This window comes from Cygnus atratus, chromosome Z (genome assembly GCF_013377495.2).
Source record: "Cygnus atratus isolate AKBS03 ecotype Queensland, Australia chromosome Z, CAtr_DNAZoo_HiC_assembly, whole genome shotgun sequence".
NCBI classification, from domain to species: domain Eukaryota; kingdom Metazoa; phylum Chordata; class Aves; order Anseriformes; family Anatidae; genus Cygnus; species Cygnus atratus.
In genome coordinates this window covers 64,743,084-64,763,532 of record NC_066396.1, presented here as the reverse complement: position 1 = coordinate 64,763,532, position 20,449 = coordinate 64,743,084, and the positions used below count along the sequence as shown (strand labels likewise).

At 36.7% G+C, this 20,449-nt stretch overlaps 1 protein-coding gene across 1 annotated transcript in view; it reads left to right on the top strand.

Moving 5' to 3' along the window:
* The window catches only part of SNX2 (sorting nexin 2), a 34,321-nt gene extending 21,073 nt beyond the window's left edge, over positions 1 to 13,248 (top strand). Inside the window, 10 exon segments of the mRNA XM_035567021.2 lie at positions 1,079 to 1,157; positions 4,305 to 4,380; positions 5,677 to 5,790; positions 6,018 to 6,111; positions 7,870 to 8,075; positions 8,899 to 8,956; positions 8,959 to 9,041; positions 11,712 to 11,792; positions 11,890 to 11,961; positions 12,758 to 13,248. Coding sequence (XP_035422914.1) covers positions 1,079 to 1,157; positions 4,305 to 4,380; positions 5,677 to 5,790; positions 6,018 to 6,111; positions 7,870 to 8,075; positions 8,899 to 8,956; positions 8,959 to 9,041; positions 11,712 to 11,792; positions 11,890 to 11,961; positions 12,758 to 12,808 — 914 coding nt within the window. The 3' untranslated portion in view covers positions 12,809 to 13,248.
* The last annotated feature ends 7,201 nt before the right edge of the window (positions 13,249 to 20,449 follow it).

The window sequence follows — 20,449 nt, the reverse complement described above, 5'->3', positions numbered from 1 at the left end:
AATTCAAGTGGTGAATAACTGAATATTCTGTGGAACAACAAGGTAAAACCGAGTCGGTGGTGAGCTGGAGTTTGGCATTCATCTAAACCACCTCGCTACTTTCATATCTATTTTGGAAAATCATGATTTCTTATTACTATTTTTAAGAAAACAAGCTGGCAGAGAAATAACTTTGGAAACTGCTCATGTGACTGATCACAGAGTACCTATTCAAATTTTCAGTGTTTTCTGCACAGAACTTATAGCTTGAAAAGTACAGAACTGATAGAGCAGAAATACACAAGAAGTAGAAATTAGTTGTTTGCCCTAAATCATAGCATACCTCTCCTCTGTCTTAGAAGATAAGAATAATTTTGAATGTTCAGTGCTTCATGGTGTTTTTGGTAGGACTCTGGTTCCTGAACCGTCTGAGTTTGGGTCTTTAGCATGAAAGATGCTGTTCGTATTCTCACAGTTTTAGAGTTCTTCTGTTTATAAGGTTGAATATATTTCCCATACCACAAGACATCAAGAACTCTAGTCATGGTTCTTTGACCACTGTTGACTTCATCAGAGGAAGTGATGTAAAGCCATGTACATTTTATTCTCTATCCAGTGTGTAGTTGTTTGTATGCTTCAGAATTTTCAGAGCAGACTAGTTAGTTAATTGAAAACCTCTTAGTTTTAGAACGTAGACTACAATAGAATGAAAATATTGGTAATGAACGTACCAGTTAATTGGATTGTAAATTAAATTTATTTTCTTATTCTGCTTTATTAGTGTTTTCTTCTTTTGAACATGAGTGACCAGTAAGACTCTGATCTTCATTTAGATTGTCTTAATAAATACAAATTCAAAAGATTTTTATAACTTTTAACCACAATAATATGTTACAAGAAATTGCATATTTCACAGAACTGTTCCTAGAAGACCATGTAGCATGCAATGTTTACATTCTGTCTGTTCCAGAGTAGTATTCTCATTTTAATTTGACTTAAATACCTAAACCTAGGTGAGCTTTATCTTCTAATTGTATCAGTTATGTTAATGATTTTTGAATAATAAAGTAAAATCAATATGATGACATTTTCTTCAAAGGCATGACCAAGGTTAAAGTAGGCAAGGAAGATTCTTCATCTACAGAATTTGTAGAAAAAAGAAGAGCAGCTCTAGAAAGGTAATATATGTATCTAAAACCTGTTTAGCCTCAAGATGACTTGTAATATACCATATGGACTCTGTAACTGGGATCTGGGCCATCTGTACCTAGGTGGATTCTGGAGGCTGTATGCAGCTCCTAAATCTTTGTGTAGAAATTTGTGTAATTCCTGTTAATAACTGGAAATGTAGATGTATTCATATAGGGGGTTATAGCTACCTCTTCTCAAACTGGTAAGTGCTTAGAATTGAGATTGCAGGAATCAGAACTTTCTTCATCATGCATTCTGTTCCTCAGGAATTAAGTGATTTCAGAAATGTCTGTTTCATAGAAAGTCAGCTGCTGGGAAGGGGGAAAGGGTGAAAGACCCTCAGTCACTGGAAACTAAAGTGGTGCTCTGACTTGCAATGTGTAGTTGTGACTAGCTGAATTTTGTTGTGTAAAAAAAATAAAAAAAGTCACCCAGCACTGGTATCCAGCTAATATCGTTAAAGCATCTCTGCCCCATAAGGGTACTTCTGTAGATACACTGCATCATCCCTTCTTGTTGGCATGGATAAATAAAGATGTTAGAAAGCAACTAGAAAAACTTGTGCAGATATACAAACTTCATTTTAGTATGATTTTATTTTATGCCGTTGTTTTGATCGCATCATTTGAGAACAATATTCTATATAACAACAGTTATAGTTAAATGGGAAAATTAGCAAAAGTGGAAGGGTTTAGTTTGCCTACAGGGCTCCAAAAGCTCAAGAACTTCATACATCATCTGTTTGATGCATCTTTTGACATACAATGTTAATCAAAATATATCTCTTCAGAATCATGTTACTAATATCTTTCTATTTGCTAAATAATAGAACATTGGAACTGATACTGAACCTCAAAAAACTCAAAATACTGATAGGATGTCCCATCTTACAGTTATTTCTCACTGAAAAACTGGTATATGACAAGATTTGCTTCTTAAAATTGCACACACGTTACTGAAGTAATTCTGGCACTTGGGGTAGAACTGCAAAACATGTCGTTCATCCTTAAATAAGTCTGTTCCTAAACGGATGGTGCTGTGAGACGAAGACAGAGTAACAGCTGGGATTGGAGTAGATGACTGAGCAGATGCTTCCACACAGCTTTGTCAATAATAGAGATGACTAGTTTCCCCCTGGGTTGCTCATTTGAACGACTTGGACAAGTTTAATTCACTAACTTGTGTGCATGCTTTAAATGCTCATTTTTCACTTATTTGTTAAAGGAATTCTACTGGTATACAGGTTATAATGGATGTTAAGTGTGCCTCCTAAACTGGGGAATGAACTTGTCAGGATTTTTGACCTCGTTAGGAAGGCTTCACACTTACATTTTTTTTTTTTTTTTTTCCCCCTCAGAAAGACTATGAAAATCATATCTGGCAAGGAGCAACTTTTTCATCATGCCAATTTTAACTGGCTTTTTCTTTCAGAATGAAAGTTACCTACGTACCATGGTGCTCAAATGCTATTCAAAAGCAGAGGTTTTGTTGCTTGTTCCTAAACCTAAGCAGAATGTTAATGTGCACCAGAAAGTCAAACAGAAGACATCTGCTTCAATTTGCTTCAATGAGCTCAGAGCTGTGGGGAAAGTGGGCAGTAAAGCAATGTGCCTTATTGAGTTCACTAGAATTTATGCCCTAGAATATTGAACTTACATACTGCAAGTCTGCCAGATACCCTCAAACAACACTGCCATTTGTGTCCAATGGAAATACTTGTAACCTCCCGTGGACTAAGGATTCTATAGGAGCAGATTTCTAAAGAAAAATCTCTTTGGCTGCCTGCCGTGTCAACTTTAATGTTTTTGAGTATTTGGAAGAGCAAGGAAAAGTTGAGCAATCTAATGAATGAAATAATTTTTTTTTCTTCCTAAAGAAGCTAAGGGTAGTGAAAGTATCTGGTTACCATGTCTAATAGCAGATGGAGAAAATACATTGTTTTGTTGTCAGCATACTCATGCTTTCAGTTGAGTCCCTTTCCATGTTTATTTCTAGGGTCACTTTTTAAGCAATTTGTGAAGGTAATGGGTTGGGTCTGGTAATTCACTGTGGAGGCTTAGGAAAAATTAAGCTTTGCAAAAAGTACAAAGTGCTGTTGGTAGTGTTCTGTCAGAACACTTTAATTGGCAATATTATGTACTTACGCTCCCATGACATTTTGAAGTACTACATTTCTCTAAAGCACTAAATGTGACACTTTATGCATAATACTAAAGTCAGTTATGACAAACTTGCAGCAGTTTTTAGTGTAAGAATACTGTTGAAATTTCACTCTTCAACCCATACTTGTTCAATAGTTTTTAGATAAACTGGAAATGCAAAAAATTGCAAACGGAAGGAGCTGCATTAATTTCACTTTTGGGTGGATGAGTCCTGTAGAACTACTAGGGGTTGAAGGTCTAGTCTAGCCAGCAAGTAAAGAGCTCATAGCTAGAATATAATCAGCATTTTTTCAAGACTTCATTTTATTCTAAAACAAGTGAGGCAAAATTAGCTGTAACAAAAAACCTGTCTACTGCACTGTGCAAGAATTTTTAAACAAGCTCATCTTTTTTTTGTTGTAGTTCTTTTTTCTGGCCTAAAGTAACAATTATTAGAGCAGGAGGATTTAATTTAACTGTCAAAAATACAAAGTAGTATATTTTAACACTGCACAACGTACAGGTATAGCAGATCACACCTTAAGGAGTTTCTGGTTTAAACAAAGTAGTTTAGAAACCATCAACTTTGTGTTGTGCAGTGCATGGGGCTGGATCATTTTTAGTCAGAAGTTTCAGGTTTTGTGGCAGCCTTGCTGGACTGAGACTTCATTGAATGTTTAAACTGCTTAGTGGCGCTAGCCTGTAACTCTTTGTAGCCCATAGCCTAAGTATATGTTGGAGAAAGGTGTCAGAATGCAGAAATACGACTTGAACACTCAGCAGAGAGGCAAAAGACTGAAGGGGCATGGAGACTGAACTGTCCTCTGAGCGTTTAGAGGTGACTTTACAGGAGTGTTCAAGCCCCGTTAGATAATAAGGGAGATTGTGTGCTGCCTGCATTGTACCAGTTCTTTAGATGAAGGACACTTTCCAATGCTGTCAGTCACATTAAATTTGTTCTGTTATCTAATATTTTAATTTTTAAAATCATAGGTATCTACAACGAACAGTAAAACACCCAACCTTGTTACAAGATCCAGATTTAAGGCAGTTCTTGGAAAGTTCTGAGGTATTTAAGTTCTTTCAAGTTCTCCTATTTATTTCTAGATATGGTAATATTCAATATAATATAATATATTCTCTTTGTGTTGAGACCTGGTCTCCCAAATTCATAAGAAGTAAAATTAGATTGTACCCTTCATGGGACAGAATTGCAGAAGGCGACTTAGGTAATGATGTGCCTGTGCCTCTGATAAAACATAGTCTGATAGTGACCAAAAGCTGTCTGCTTCACAGTAACTTCTCAAATGAGTCAGTCTGTCCAATTTTGAGTGAAGCTTGTCATGCATACAGTGACTATCTGTTATTGATGTTACTGATAGGTAAGTAAGATCAGTAATTAAGCTGACTTGGAGATGGGTTTCTTGCCTCTACGAATCCAACCTGATGTTTGTTGGGGGGATAATATGAACACGCTTGCAGTGCTGCTGGCCAGGCTAGGTGTTTTGTGAACAGAGGACTTCAGTCAATCGTGCAGTGAAAGTCTGGCACCTCTCACAAAACTAAATGTATTGTTAAAGATATTATTTATCTCTATACATGTGCATAGTGGATTTGCTGTAACATTGTTGTTTGGCCAGTGTTGATGTCTTAGCTATGCTAATAAGTTTGAAGCCTCACTACTGACAAAAGCATCACTGATAGATAACTGAAAGTGGTTTTGTCAACGCTGCTGACAGGCAAAATATTGCACATGAAAGGTAAATGATCTGACATGGGAGCCCACCTTGTACAGTGTAGTTAGACTAAATTGAATAATAAAGACTAAATTAAACAATAATATTAAATTATTATTATATTACTCTCTGAGGATTTCTGAATACCTAAACAATATACAGCTCTCTCAATGCTTATGACGTAGGTTTTGAAATCTGTCTTCTATTGAAAAGCAAAAATACATCAACGTTTTATGATCAGTATACAATGCGAATCTTGCATTATAATGAATTACTTCACAGAATTTTTCTTCCAATTTATTGTAAATCTAAGCTTCACTGCCCCTGTGGTGGTAGATTGTTCTCTGTAGCATATAGGTGGCTAGTTAGGACCTTTGGCTAGTTCATAATAACTTTGGACAAGTAGGTTGTTTGTTCCATTTAAATGTAAAGATATAAAAGTAAATAGTCTATATTTTTAAGTTTTCCTCTGAGAATGTAAAAGTGGTAAATCTGAGAAATTAGATTCTACTATATTGAAACACATAGGACTAAAGAAAACACTATATCCTTTTCTTTCCCCCTTGTGCCCAGTTAAACCTCCATCCTTTTAACCAGTCTGTTTGCCCTTATTTGTCATTCAATTCCAGCTGCCGAGAGCGGTTAACACCCAGGCTCTGAGTGGAGCAGGAATATTGAGGATGGTGAACAAGGCTGCCGACGCTGTCAACAAAATGACAATCAAGATGAATGAATCGGATGCAGTAAGAGCTGATTTTTCGACTTGAATAATGAGATGAATTAATGAGGCTCAACAATTGCATTTTAAAGCTGTAGAAGGAGAAAATGGGTTATTAATTTGCTTATTGGCTTGGATTCTTAACTGTGTCAGTTGACCACCCTGGCAGTACATGGGTAATTTGCTTCTTTAAGACAAGAAATGTTGCTGGTAATCTAATTTGTAACGCTTGACTCTTTCATCTTTTGTCAGTGGTTTGAAGAAAAACAGCAGCAATTTGAGAATCTGGATCAGCAACTTAAGAAACTTCATGCCAGTGTTGAAGCATTGGTCTGCCACAGAAAAGGTAATTTTGCTTTTATGTGGCTTCATGAACTTACGTGCTTAAAACTGTAGGAAATAGTGATGGTCTTAACTACTAAGTAGAGTTACACAGTAAATTTTAATGAAAAAATCTTATTACACCTGTTATTGTAAACTGCTCTAGCACTTTTGGTATACTATTTTAATCTCTATTGAGAATATCTGTTATCCCTTCTGTTGGACATGAAAGTTACTATATTTATTTAGTTCTTTTTGTCTTGCAGAGATCTAATACCATACCTAGCAAGGGATTCTACTACAGTAGACATCCATAAACATATCTCTAGATCTCATGGCAAGAGTAATTTCCTTCCAAACAAAAAGTTGTTGTATAAATCCATTTAAACATCTCATGGTTCAAAATTGCTCTGAGTTTAAATTCTTAAACAGGAATTTGCTTTGTTTTGTCCACATAATGATATGTCATTAAGCTACTGTTAAGGTAAACTTTTTCTGGAAAGATAACTAATCCTAGAACATCAGCTTTGGGCTTACTTGTGTTACAGAGAAGCAATGCCTGCACGTTTGTTTTAATATGTTTTAACCACCTGTGCAGCTGTTTTGTTAAAAATAGATATTAGATAATTAAAAAAAATAAATAAATCTCTGATTTGTAGTGCAAGGAAGACCATAAATGTGCCTTTTTACCTTACTGCATTAAGACAAAAGTTTGGGTAGATTTACAATGCTGTGCTTTAAAAAGTACATGAAGTTGCTTTTTCACAATCCTCCCAGGAATTATTCTCCATAGTAAAATAAATATTTGTTCAGATGTCCTCAATATTAAAGAGTATTTTAAGAGTTAATGAAAATGGAAAATAGATACATTTGATTGCTGTTGATTTGGCAGCTGCTTGGAGATTTGAGGAAGCAAGGATTTTTTTTAGAGATGTATTTAAATTGTAAGTTTTAAATATCTGAAGACATTTGTTTGTTTTTGTTGTTTTTTTTTTTTCCTCCAAACATTTCTGGTGTTCTGGTGATTCTGCAAAAACAACAGAGTTAAAAACAAGCCTGCATTTTCAGTTCTTAAGTAATTGGATTAAAATACGTGTTCAAAGGTCCTTCGTAGGAGATAACTTTGTACAGGAAGGCTTACATGGGATTTGATGAGACAATTGCCTTAGTTAATGGATAAGCTCAAATCTTCAGCTTCACAGATGCCAGCCATGCTGGTACGTGTTGTTTTGGTTTTGTTTTTTTACCTAAGGTTTGTCAAAACATGGCAATATATTACATTTGGCATGATTAGAGGTACTTCAGTCAACAGGACAGTCCAAAAGAAATATCCAGGAAAAAAAAAATGAATTCCACTTGTGGTGGTAAAATACGTAGGTTTTTTCCCACTGTCAGCTTCATGAAACAACTGTGTAGAACTGGTAGACCAGTTCAGGTTGGTTTGAAATTGCTCGGTAGGTTTCTTGTTTTTTGTTTTATGGGCTTGGATTTTACCTGAACTAGGCCTTTTGGATAATAGTCTCTTGACTTAGTAAATGTGACATTAACAGGCTCAGGAAAACATTTATGGGTGGAGAGTTTTTTGTATACTATTTTCTCCTAAACGTAGTTTCAATGTGATCTCCTCATGTATTTTATCATGAGCTTTAGGAAATACAGCTTGCATTTTTCAGTTGGTGAAATTAGGGTTGCAGTAGGGCAGAGATCTCTGCTCTGTTTATTTATACTGTAGAGTAACATAAGAAATTAGCTACTCGTACTGAGTGTTACTTCTGTATTTCAGAACTTTCAGCCAACACAGCTGCCTTTGCTAAAAGTGCTGCCATGTTAGGTAACTCTGAGGACCACACTGCTCTGTCTAGAGCTTTGTCTCAGCTTGCTGAAGTTGAGGAGAAGATAGATCAGTTACATCAAGAACAAGCTTTTGCTGATTTTTATGTATTCTCAGAACTGCTTGGTGATTACATTCGTCTCATTGCTGCAGTAAAAGTGAGTACTGCGAAGAAAAATACTGGTTTTAGTGTTTAAAGTCCCACTACTAAACTTTTAGGTACAAGGTAAATGAATGTTTGTGTGTATTTGCACATTTGATACACAGTTGAGACTAAGTTTTTGTGTTAAGTTCCATCCAAATAAAATGAATGCATCTGTGATCAGTTATTCCAATGATAAAAATGATTATTATAAGTGAGAATGGATTTTAATTCTGGATTAATAGGATCCAGAAAAAATGTAAATGGTGAATATCTACTTTAAGCGGTACTAATTGTGTACGGTATTTGGGCACACTATATGCTATTATGTCTAAGCAAGAACATGATTTGGCCATATTTGTTGGATAGCCAAAAGCTTCTGTAAATATGAAACAAGTATAATTTGTGGATCATCAAAGAAAATATTGGACTTTAAGTCATACTGTATAGTATAATTAGGTTTTGACATGGGAAGGGGAGTGTAAGAATTTTGAACTTGCCAAATTGTTGTATCTTTTCCTTTGTCTCCTCCCCCTTTCCCGTTCTCTGTTGCCCGTCTCTGCCATCGTTGTTTGCTTTGGTAGTGTTTTGGTGGAATGAGGAACAAAAAATAGTTTGGGGCATGGAGGTGTTTGTTCTGAAGAGGCTTGAATGTCCGCTGTACATGGTGTTTAGCTGTGCAAGCGTGCTGTCCAATGAAGTATGAGAAGATGTAGTGGACACAGTAGAGTTTCTTTGAGTATAGTTGTTCCAGTTTTATACAGAAATACCTTCTCATACTGTAAATTTAGATAGCTCTAACAATTCCAGTTGTTTAATAAATTAATTCATCATTACAGGGTGTGTTTGATCACCGAATGAAATGCTGGCAAAAGTGGCAAGATGCTCAGGTCACTTTACAAAAAAACGTGAAGCTGAAGCAAAGCTCCAGCTTGCCAACAAACCTGATAAGTTGCAGCAAGCTAAAGATGAGATAAAAGAGGTAATGTTATCAAACATTATTTTGAAGGTCAGACTCTGCATTGACTCATTCATTTTGCATTAATGCACTACTTTATACCATTTTTATTTAAGAACCACTTACTCATTTGCTGTTTTCCATATTTATTGAAGTTGTTGAAACTAATTTATCTTAAAACTATGCACAATTGTTACTGATTGTAAGATCTGTAAGGCGGTTGAATACTGTCTCTACAGAGTCTGGGAAACGGGAGGAGGGGAACATGGACGAGTTAAATTGCTTCTAATTGTTAACAGATGACTTGGGTAGGCAGTGGAGTGTCTTCTGGCTTTTAAAGCTAAAATCTCACAAAAACTAATGGAGAACTGTTCCCATGTTTTGCTTTATTATGCAGCATATCTAGCCATATATATGTATGTATATATGGTGTGATTTCAGTAAAAATAAACCTTATGTATTGAAGTGTCATAATCTATACACTTTTTCTGTCATGCTTCACTAAGGAAATTGAAGAGGTAGGACAACTTAATTATTTAACATTAATGCATTCTGATTATGCACCAGTATTCTCTCATTAAATAATGGGAGAACATCATTTTAGATTTCCAACTCTGTTATGCAGTTATTTTGTTTGGCTTCCTCATTGGTCACTAACCACAAGTTGCTTTGTTCTTTCTGCACTTCAGTATATTTTGCATATGGTATTGAAGTTTCTCATTAACTTGGCTGTCTTATTCTTAAAAAAAAAAAAGCCATTGTTTACTAGCAAAATTTACTGTCAATCTTATGTGACCACATTCTTGTTGGTTGGTACTCTTGATGTGACTCATCCATCCACAGTGCTACAAGTGAGCTGACTCCTCAGCCAAAATACTTCCTGAGTGTTGGGAGTAGTAGGAAATAGTGATCCTTTCTCAATTCCAATGTGAAAGGAATTAATGATGTTGTTCCTAAGAATTTTTTCCTCTTTACTGGATGAGTAGAGAAGGTTGTTAGTAAGCCCTCAATTTGAATATGCTGGTGGAAAGATTGCTTCCATTTAAATAAATTCAGAGTTGCCAGATTCAGTGGTAGTAGTCCTTCTGGCAGAGAAATTGCAGCTTGAATGTCATCTGTGACTGAGTTACTTTTTGCAGGAAAAAAAGATATCCTAGAAATATTGTATTGAAAAGTGAAAATTCCTACTTGTCAGGAATTATAGGATGGCAGACCATCATCCACTGATAATTTATACTAAACCTGGCATTTGGAGGTGATGAAACATGGATGGGGTCCCCTATGCCTATAGAGTCTTGCACCGAAGTCTCAGGCACCACTAGTTGCAGTGGTAGAATGGTACAGTCTTAACCTACCCTTTCCTTGTCTGAGTTTTGTATTGTTTCAGTTATTAGATAACTGTTCAGGCTGTGTTTCCCTGAAGCACATCCTGTTACGACGTATTATATGGCTTCATAAACGTGTATCTGAAAATAAGGGGGTTCTGGATAAATGTAAACTAAATATATAAATATCCAGATATTTATTGGAATAGGTAGATTGTGTTCGTCTCATAACACAACCGTAAATTGATGCTGCAACACAAAATGCCTTTATGAATAGACAGTACCACTGGATTGCTGACAGGAACATGTTATATTAGAGTATGTTGCTTCCTGGCAGCCTTTTTCTGAGGAAGGTGACTGTTACTGGGTCACTTAGCTCCCATGATTCAGTTAGTATGTTGAGATGAACAGATACAGTTGCATTTTTGAAATGTTAGCCTAAATCTGTATGTGGTGTCAGGTAATAGTTTTTTCATAGCTACCTACACAAAAGGTTTGAATTTAACAATATTAATAGGTATGTAAAACCAGAGTCAAAAGAAAGCCTACTAGTTACAAGGGAACATATATGGTAATGATCTCTTACTGTGTAGCTGGATGTCTTTTCCCATAAACTAAGGACAAATATAAACTAGTGTCATGTAGTATTTTTACATGAATACCACACTCCCAATATGGCAAAACCTCCAGGCAACATCACTTTATCTGAATTTTCCTTTTACGATCTTACCTGCAATAGCTTTTCTATTCCTCTTGTATCTTCAGTCACCACTAAAAAAGAGTGTGTGTGCTTTGATTTTAACTGGAAAACAAAACAAAACAAAAGGCATTGTGAGCTTATCTGTAGTAGAAATATGAGAAAGATAAGCATATATATGACTGCAGGCAGAGATGGTGGTTGGACCTGATGGTCTTTTCCAACCGAAGTGATTCTATGAAGAAATTAGGAAAGTACAGGGAACTGACTTCTGAGACTCTTACGTTTGATTGGACAGGCAGTCACAGGAAGCTTAGTGGTTTAGATTCTTGTTAGAGCAGTGTTTGTGAAGGGAATGGCCAATAAAGCTTTAGAGATCCTTTTTCTTTGCTAAACAATCTCTTAAAGATTTTAAGTATTCCTGAGTAACAACACTGAAATATTTTTGTCATCTACAGATGTCATCGTGATAGAGATACCATCATTTAATGTGATGTCCTATTCTAAAAATATTTTGGAATTGTTATTGTTAGACTTTCCCTTAAGTATGGAAAAGGACAAAGAGGTCCTTTTCAGCTCCTGAATGACTATCATTAATATACTAAAATGTTGAAATATTGATAAACTGAATGGAGAACACAGTTTCATTTCTGCATGTCTTTCCTTTGCCAGTGGGAGACAAAAGTTCAGCAAGGGGAAAAAGATTTTGAGCAGATCTCCAAAACCATTCGCAAGGAAGTGGGAAGATTTGAGGCACGTATAATTTTGTCCAAGTATATGGCATTTTTACTTTTGATAATATTGACATTCCATGTAAAATTGGTTAATGCCATCATTTATTTCTTAACAGAAGGAACGAGTGAAGGACTTTAAAACTGTTATTATCAAGTACTTAGAATCATTAGTGCAAACACAGCAGCAGGTAAGATAAATTTTAAGTTTTGTACAAATTAATATTTAATGTTACATATTAGGTTAGTTAAAAAAAGACGGGCTGTAAGTGTAGCAGTTCCTAAAACAAAAATAACTACTTGTAGTCTATATGGTACTGGAGAACACAGATTGCAGTTTCCTAGCTATTACTATACTCCTTTGCATAGCTCTAATTCAGGCAAGCAAGGGAGAAGCTCCTTTAGGGGTATGGGGAATGGAGCTTCTTGTCTGTTCTCCTTCTAAAACTGAAGTAATACTTGAACTTTTAGACTGGAATAAATTGTAATAAGTATGTACTTCGAATTACTGAAGAGGCTTGAGTACTTAGATGCTTATTGCTCTTTTTAAAAGTTTAAGATGCTTTGAATATTTTAAAGCTGTAAAAACAGTTTTCAGTGATTCAGAAGTAGGCCTTGTTCACAAAATAGTATTTGGAGTATTTACTTTTTTCACTCCATTATAACTCTTAAGCTTTGTTTAGTTAAAAAAAAAAAAAAGTGACATTAGAGGTAAGAATAGTAAATTAACCTGGCAAACAAATTCTTTGTAGCTGTATTCTGTAGTATCTTGCTCAATGTGTAATAATAACTGTTGCTTGAGCAAAGTTGTATATTTACTACTTGTATTTTTTCTTGCTTCATGTAATAATGTGAATGGATAATATGAAGCATCTGTGTTCTTATTGCATCCAGTGGAGACAAGTTTGCCACAAGAGGAGGAAGGTATATGTTTTCTTTTCCAACAGTTAGTACTTAATGGTGATTTTTTTCCCCATTTTCTTCAAGCTAATAAAATACTGGGAGGCATTCCTACCTGAAGCCAAAGCCATCGCCTAAAAGAAGAATATTCCAAATGACAAGACACTCTGGATAAGTTTGTCCTGGATAAAGCTAAATTCCACAGTGAAATCACTTTAAATCATCCAAATAAACCACTGTATCTTTTATGAATTAACATGTGGCTTTTTTATATACTACAGCATTTTATTAACAAGCTGCATGTCCTGACCCTCATTGAAGTGGACTGTGGCATGATGTTCTGCAATACATTGCTGAATTGAACACTATTTTGTCTTAATACTTGCACTAAAATGTGCACTGCAAGGCCAGAAAGCTGATATTTTTGTTCTTTACAATACAATGTTCTGTAGTTCGTTTATCTGATCTTTATGAAACAAACATAATTGCATCGATTAATGTTCACTCAAACATTCCTGTACAAAATCATGTTTTTGTGATTACAATAATAAAGGGATGTACCTTGTGAAACATTAAACACTGCCTTTGTGTCTGTAGATATTTATTGGTGTTCTCGGAAGTAGTGTTCATAACAATTTCGGATTATATCAAAGGCTGAAACAACACTTAGTAAAGAATGCTGAAGATGGTATTAAAGAGGCACAGGCAAGTATTTGTGGTAAACTGTTTTGTAATTCTGATTATCTTTGTTACAGGTATTCTTCTCACCTGAAGTTATCAGTACCCTGGTAAAATATAATGCATGAATACTCAGAGTCAAAAGACATACATAAAATGAAGTCTCATACAAAGTTTCTGAAAGATTGAGATCACCTGCATGGTCAAATGCTGATGTCCCACTCAACTGATAAATTACATCTTTCTTAACCTTGTTATTCATGGTCTCAGGATTAAAATAATAATAATAATAATAAAATCTTGCAAAAATTGTGGTAATCAGGGGAGGAAGAAAAATCAGTCCTTCAGCTGAGAGTGTAAGGTAGTTGTAAGGGCTACTATTCTACTTGTCTGGGTTTTCCTGAGTAGAAAATATATTTGCAGAGACAGGTAAGATCTTCTGTAAGATATTAGAACAGTTAAACATTTTTCTGAAATATAAAAGATTAACATTGGAGATGCTACTTTGTCCATTGTCATTTTAACGACATACTGAATTCATCAATGGCATGTATCAACAATATTAACAATATTAACTAATATTAACTGTTACTCATGTAGTGAGAGAGGCTGTTGCTTTCAGCTAATCATAAGAGGATAAGCACATGAATGTGTATTGCTAATAGTCAAACATAAAGAACCAACCAATACTATTTCTGAACAGGTGGGAACTTAACATCTTAACATCTGCTGTAAGATCATATAGTCTGACATATGCAACAAAATTAGTGAGAACTTTTCAAGAATACCATCTTCCATTTTGTCTGTACAGAATTCTGATGACTATTTCTGGGAATTTTCAAGGAAGGTTGCACAGAAACACTTTGAAAAAATATTTGTCAAGCTTTTAACAAGCATCAAGTATATAGTGAAGAAACTAATCCAGGCATAACTCTACTAAGTGTTATGATATAAGTTAGCTTGCAGGGTGCTAATGAAAATTGACAAGCAGCTTGAAATTTGTTCCAAGGTGAACACTTCTAGAATTACTCAACTACGCTCAGATTGGATATGCAAGTCTCAAAATGGGTAAACTTACACATTCTGGATATTTTCTCTTGAAGTGTTTTCTCCAGCTTTCTTAGTGCTGAGTCTTCCCTCACTTCCCACGGTATCAGAATTAGAATTCAGTTGATTTCAGGATCCAATTTCTTTTCTCTCAGATGAGAGAAGGAATAGTTTTCACGGTAGTCTTCTAGGAGGGAATAGTGTGACATTTTATCCACACTAGACAGCTGAAAACAAGAAAGTTGTGTAGGCTTTTTTTCTTAAAACCAAAACCAGAAGCCTGTGGGAGAGCAAAAGTATAACAGCATTTCTGGACTTCAGTGTCACAGAGGGTTACTAATATAAAAAATGTGTAGTCTTTTTTGCATCACAATACAGTAGTGAAATCTCACGTGGCTTGCATAAAACTCTTGTGTTTCAAGAATTTGATCATTTACTTTGTTTATATTCCCCCCTCTAGTCCACTTATGAGACCCCACTTACAGTACTGTATCTAGCACTGGTGCTCCCAGCATGAGAGAGTCATTGAACTGTTGGAGCGGGTCCAGAGAATACCCAAAAAGATGATCAGAGAGGTCTGGAGCACCTCTCCTGTGAAGAAAGGCTGAGAGAGCTGGGGATATTCTGCCTGGAGAAGAGAAGGCTCTGGGAAGGCCTCATTGCAGTCTTCCAGTACCTAAAGGGAGCATGCAGGAAAGCTGGGGAGGGACACTTTGTCAGGGGGTGGGTGTGGTGATAGGACAAGGAGTAATGGTTTTAAACTGAAAGAGGGTAGGTTTAGATTAGGTATAAGGAAGAAATTATCTACTGTGAGGGTGGTGTGAGGCACTGGACCAAGTTGCCCAGAGAAGCTGTGGGTGCCCCATCCCTGGAGGTGTTCAAGGCCAGACTGGATGGGGCTTTGGGCAACCTGGTCTGGTGGGAGGTGTCCTTGCTCATGGCAGGGGGTTGGAACTGGATGGTCTTGAAGGTCTCTTCCAACCCAAACCATTCTGTGATTCTATGATTATGAAGATTAAAGACATCTTTCCAAGTATGATTAACGTCTTTATTAGCAGTTGTTATTCAAACCAAGAGAATGGAGATATTGCGAAAATATTTTCCGTGAGGAGTTCACCATACTGTATTGTACGCGTTGTAAGCATTATTTCCCTGAATCTCCAAACCCAGGTACCACCATCATTAGTATGAACACAACGAATGTTTGCAAAATACTTAATTACTGCTGTCGAAGTAACTAACATTTGGAATGTTGAATAAAAGACAAAGTACTACTTTGTCAAATTTAATTTTTTGGTCTAATTTAGTTTTTTAGGTTACAGCACAAATTTTAAATCATGCCCGTTCTCGTCTGTTGCTTTTTGAATTAAAAATATATGGTTACTGAATGATGATGTGATGTAGGTTAAATTCAAGACATTGTTACCTTTCTTATACTTATGTTCAGTCTACAGTAAGTCTCTGATTTAGTCACTGTCTATTTTAAAATTGAATAATCTGCTTTTTTTAACAGTCTTCTACCTCTCCTGTATTATTGTTCTCTAAAGGCTGCATAAGGGATTTTGTGTTCTGTCATCTCTTAGGTTTGTGCCCTAGATACGTCAGTTTCTTTCAAATTCTGGTGGAGATGATCTGCTGGCTAGTATATTCTGTGCATTTAACTGAACAATCAGCATCCACTAAAATTATGTCTACACTGAAAGGTTTCTCTTTAAATATATTTGTTATATGGTATTTCATTTGTAGGCTAGAACAGACTGTAATAATTCAAATCTTTGGCAAAATACGAGTTTATTGAACTTTGTTTCCTTGTACAGTTACAATACTGAAACATGAGGAACTGAGGTTTCAGGCTTATTCAAAATGATATGCTATATTACTAAGGCAATTCTTTGGTTTGTTTTTGTTTTTTGTCTTTAATCTTCTGCCTTCCATAGTTGAATGGGAAGTGAAGTTGCTAATAAGCAAAGTAACTTTTGACAAAGTAACTTCTGACTGTACTACTAAAATAGCTTTTTGTGTTTTTTTTTTTTTTTTTTTTTTTTTTTTCTCAAAATCAACAAGGAAATCACTAATGTAGGGAAGGCAGGAAAAAAAAAATCAAGATCTGTCTACTGTCATTAAGAAAATTGGGAAAAAGTGTCTCAGAAGAGTATGGGAGGCAGCTTGGGCAAAAGGATATTTGTATGAAAACTAGGGTAAAAGAAATACGCAATGAGAATGGGAAGGGGAGAGAATGCTTGAGGTAAACCACATATCTGTGGTTTAAACCACATATCTGTGGTTTAGAGATATTAAGATAGGAAGAGCACAAGGAAGGAAGATGGCACAGATCACAAGAAAGGAAATGCTTTTATCTTAACTTTCACATCCGATGTGGTACTCCAGGGGAAGTCTCAGCAGGTTAGAGGAGCACTGCACCATATGAAAGTCTGTCGTTACCTTATAGCAACTCAATTCCCCCCTGCCCCACCACCCTTCTCACACGTGCGCTTATGCTGTTCAGAAAATTACTTACTTGTTGGCTCCAAACATTGTGGCCATTTAGGAGGAAGAGCAAGTTTCTTGTTTGGTGCAATGAGTTTGTGCGGAAAACTGACTGACAGCTTTCCAGGTTTAGCCTTTTCTGCATCTTCTTTCCAGTGTGGTCTTTGCACTCACTGGTTGCTGAAAGTCCTTTGTAACTCTTCAGAAACAAATACACTGCCACCACAGTAAAGCTAGATCTTTTGAGAAGTGAGGAGAGTGTGAACTCCTTAATAAGCAAATTTTGCTGTTCTACCCAAAGTTTTATGAAGTATGTTGAAATTTGCTACTATTTATGCAGGAGACCAGTATCTGTAGAACTACGCTGAGGTGCAGGCTTACTTAGAAACAATCTTTGTGGTAGCAACTGAAAAATCAGTAAACTGATGTTCTGATCATATTAAGGATTGTCTTTTTAATCTGGTCTTTTGATCTGACTTGTACTTATCATTTTGATTAAAATTCATACATACCTATTTCTAATCAGGAAACTAGTTGTTCAGAAAGTCTCTAAAAGGAGAGCATTACTTAGTGGAAACAGATCTTTGAGAGGTGTCTCTGTCCGTCCGTCTCTCTCCCCAATCTCCCTCATGGATTTATTCCAGAGTAAGGAACATGGAATTGTCTCCATAGGAGGAATTGCACAGAAACTATTTTGGAGGAGAAAAAAAAAAAAGTAGCCAACAAGTCTTTTTCTTTTTTTTTTTTAATTCAAAAATGTTTAATTTTTACGTACTGTGAAAAGATGATTGTGAAAATGCCACATTTGCATTCATTTACCTACTGAAAGTGTGGCGTGCTTCATGGATTGGACATGCTAAATGATGATTCATAGCCTCTGTGATCATGGAAAAGTCTAGTGACAGGTAACGGTTGAAACAGTAGTGTATTTATCCATTTATTTTACATTCTGGGTCAAGTTAGCTTAAGAATATAACCCAAGGTTGCAGCATGACCTGCAATAAAATGCAGTGTTAGTAATTCTGGGAATACCAAAAGCTACAGTGTCTAGAGGACCTCCTAGGGCCTGCTCAACAGTGGAATTTGAAGGCTGCCTACATAATTGTTACCAGTAGAGCTCAACCATTTTTACTGTTTTCCTTTTAAGGTTACTGATGTGGTTTTAATAGAAGTTACCCCAGTTCAAATCATGTTACATTTAGAATACATTCTCCTTTTGTGTGTGTGTGTGGGAGGGAAGAGGGGGATAATCACCATATATTGTTTGTGCAATTAACTTTCAAAAGCAAGAATTCTGGGTGGTTTTCAATATGTTGATAGCATTTTATGAATTAATGTTTCTTAAATTTTTATTCCTCAACGTGTGAGACAAAGACGGTCCTTGGTCTGTCAGCCATGCGGAGAAATCCTATTTTTCCCTCGGCAGTAACTTTAGAGATTAACAAACTAATGATGATATATTGTGCAAATTAAGTATTTAACATTCCAAAACATATTGATGTATTTGAATTCAGCTCACCATGTAATCTTCCTTGTTCCTCTTGGCTGATGCACAGTCAAAAGTTCCATTAAGTACTATTGAATTTGAAGCCAGATTAATGTCTCAAACTTTTCTTTGTTAATAAGTTATATGGTATTAGGGCAAAAAGTAGCTTTTTGAAGTTATTGGTTATTAGATGGCAAACAACCACAAATATTCCCCCTGTGAAATTCTTCTACTAGCTTCTCATCAGTATCAATGCATTACAGCATTCAAATGGTTCATCCATTTTGTACTTGGAGAACAGAAACTAAGATTAAAAGATTGGAGTTTTAACCAGAAATACCAAGTATGATAGAGTTATACTCTAGCATGCCCATGTTTATTGGACTAATTAGACTATTAATATGTAACATATCTTCCCTTGGGATGATTGTAATAATGTATTCACCAGAGTTCGTTTTGGGGAAAAGTCAGATGCCTTATTCAATGTCTTTAGTCTCCATTGTGTTCCAAGAATTTGACGCCTACAACACAGGCAATGTCAAATGGCGTACTGGGACTGGGAATGAAATCTGTTTGCTTGTGTCACCGCTACCACAGAGCATCACTAGGACTGTCTGCTGGTCATCAGCAGCTGAGGTCACCAGCACAAGGAGCAGCATTATGCAGAAATAAATGTCCGAGGACTAGCTAGCTTTGATTTCAGGCCATTTTTTATTATGTATGGCTCTTACTTTGCTTAAGCTGTGTTTCCCATCCCCCCCCCCCACTTGTTTTTAGTCAAAGCATTCTATTTTGTATTGAATTCTTCAGGTCATAGGTCTTTGCTTAGAGCAAAATACAATTAAATTTAGCTGGCAGTAAAACAAAGAGAAATGGAGGGAAAAGAGCTTGTAACTTTTTTTTTTCTCCTTAATGTTTCTTGTCTAGAATGAAGCCAATTAGTTTTCAGAAGATGCTTCTGAAAGCTGGTCCTAGAAACACTGAGCTAGTGTAGCCATATGCCAGACAACAGCAATCATTTATCATTTGTGTCCACTTTTAAGGTAGTTTTTGATTCTGTTTATGCAAAATCAACCCCTGCGCATGCAAGAATTTATAATGGTAGCTACTTCTTAAAGAGTGAGAGATGGTGAAGTTTCCCATCTGACTGTGTAGCCACTGGGGCTCTCCAGCATTCATAAAGGCATACAGAGTGAGGTGCAGTTTGTGGCCACCTGACAGAGCTTCTGCATACTACCTGAAAGGAAGGTGTGGGGAGCTGGGGGTCGGCCTATTCTCACAGGGAACTCCTGATAGGACTAGAGGGAATGGCCTCAAGCTGCGCCGGGGTAGGTTTAGGTTGGAAATGGGGAGACATTTCTTTTCAGAAAGAGCACTCAGGCATTGGGATGGGTTGTCCAGGGAGGCGATGGAGTCACCGTCCCTGGGGTGTTCAAGGAGAGGTTGGACATGGTGCTTAGGGACATGGTTTAGTGGTTGACATTGGTGGTGGGGGGATGGTTGGACCAGATGATCTTGGAGGTCTTTTCCAACCTTAATGATTCTGTGATTCTATGGTTTGAGGTGCCAAGTTAGCAGTTGTGAGTGAGGTGAGAATGCTACGCAGCCTGCTGGGCAGGTCTCATATCCCTCTGCACCCATTTCTTCCTGCATCCATTGCTTTTTGTCATCAGTACGGCTGCAGTAGGAGACCTTAGTTGACTTGCCCAGTAGATAAAAATCACCCACACTTATCTGCAATGGTTCAGAGTGCTCTGGTAAGTAAATAATTAAGAGTTCAGGCAACTTTCCTCAGTGCGGATCTCTTTTTATTTGTTTAACTTCCCCTATCCATCCGGAGCGGGCATTGTCACAGACAGGTACTCGCACCGCTGTCGGGAGCCTGTTGGCCGAGGAAGGGCAGTGAGGGCTTTGCGCTGTGTGGATTTAGGTCTGTACGAATACACCGTTAGATCTGTACGAGTCTCCCTTAGGCCCTGTGCGGTGCCGCAGCACCGATCTCTGCCTGTACGAGGCCGCCCCTCAGCGCCTCCACCGGCCGCTCAACGGCCGCGTCCCAACGGCCGCCCAGCCCCGCGTCA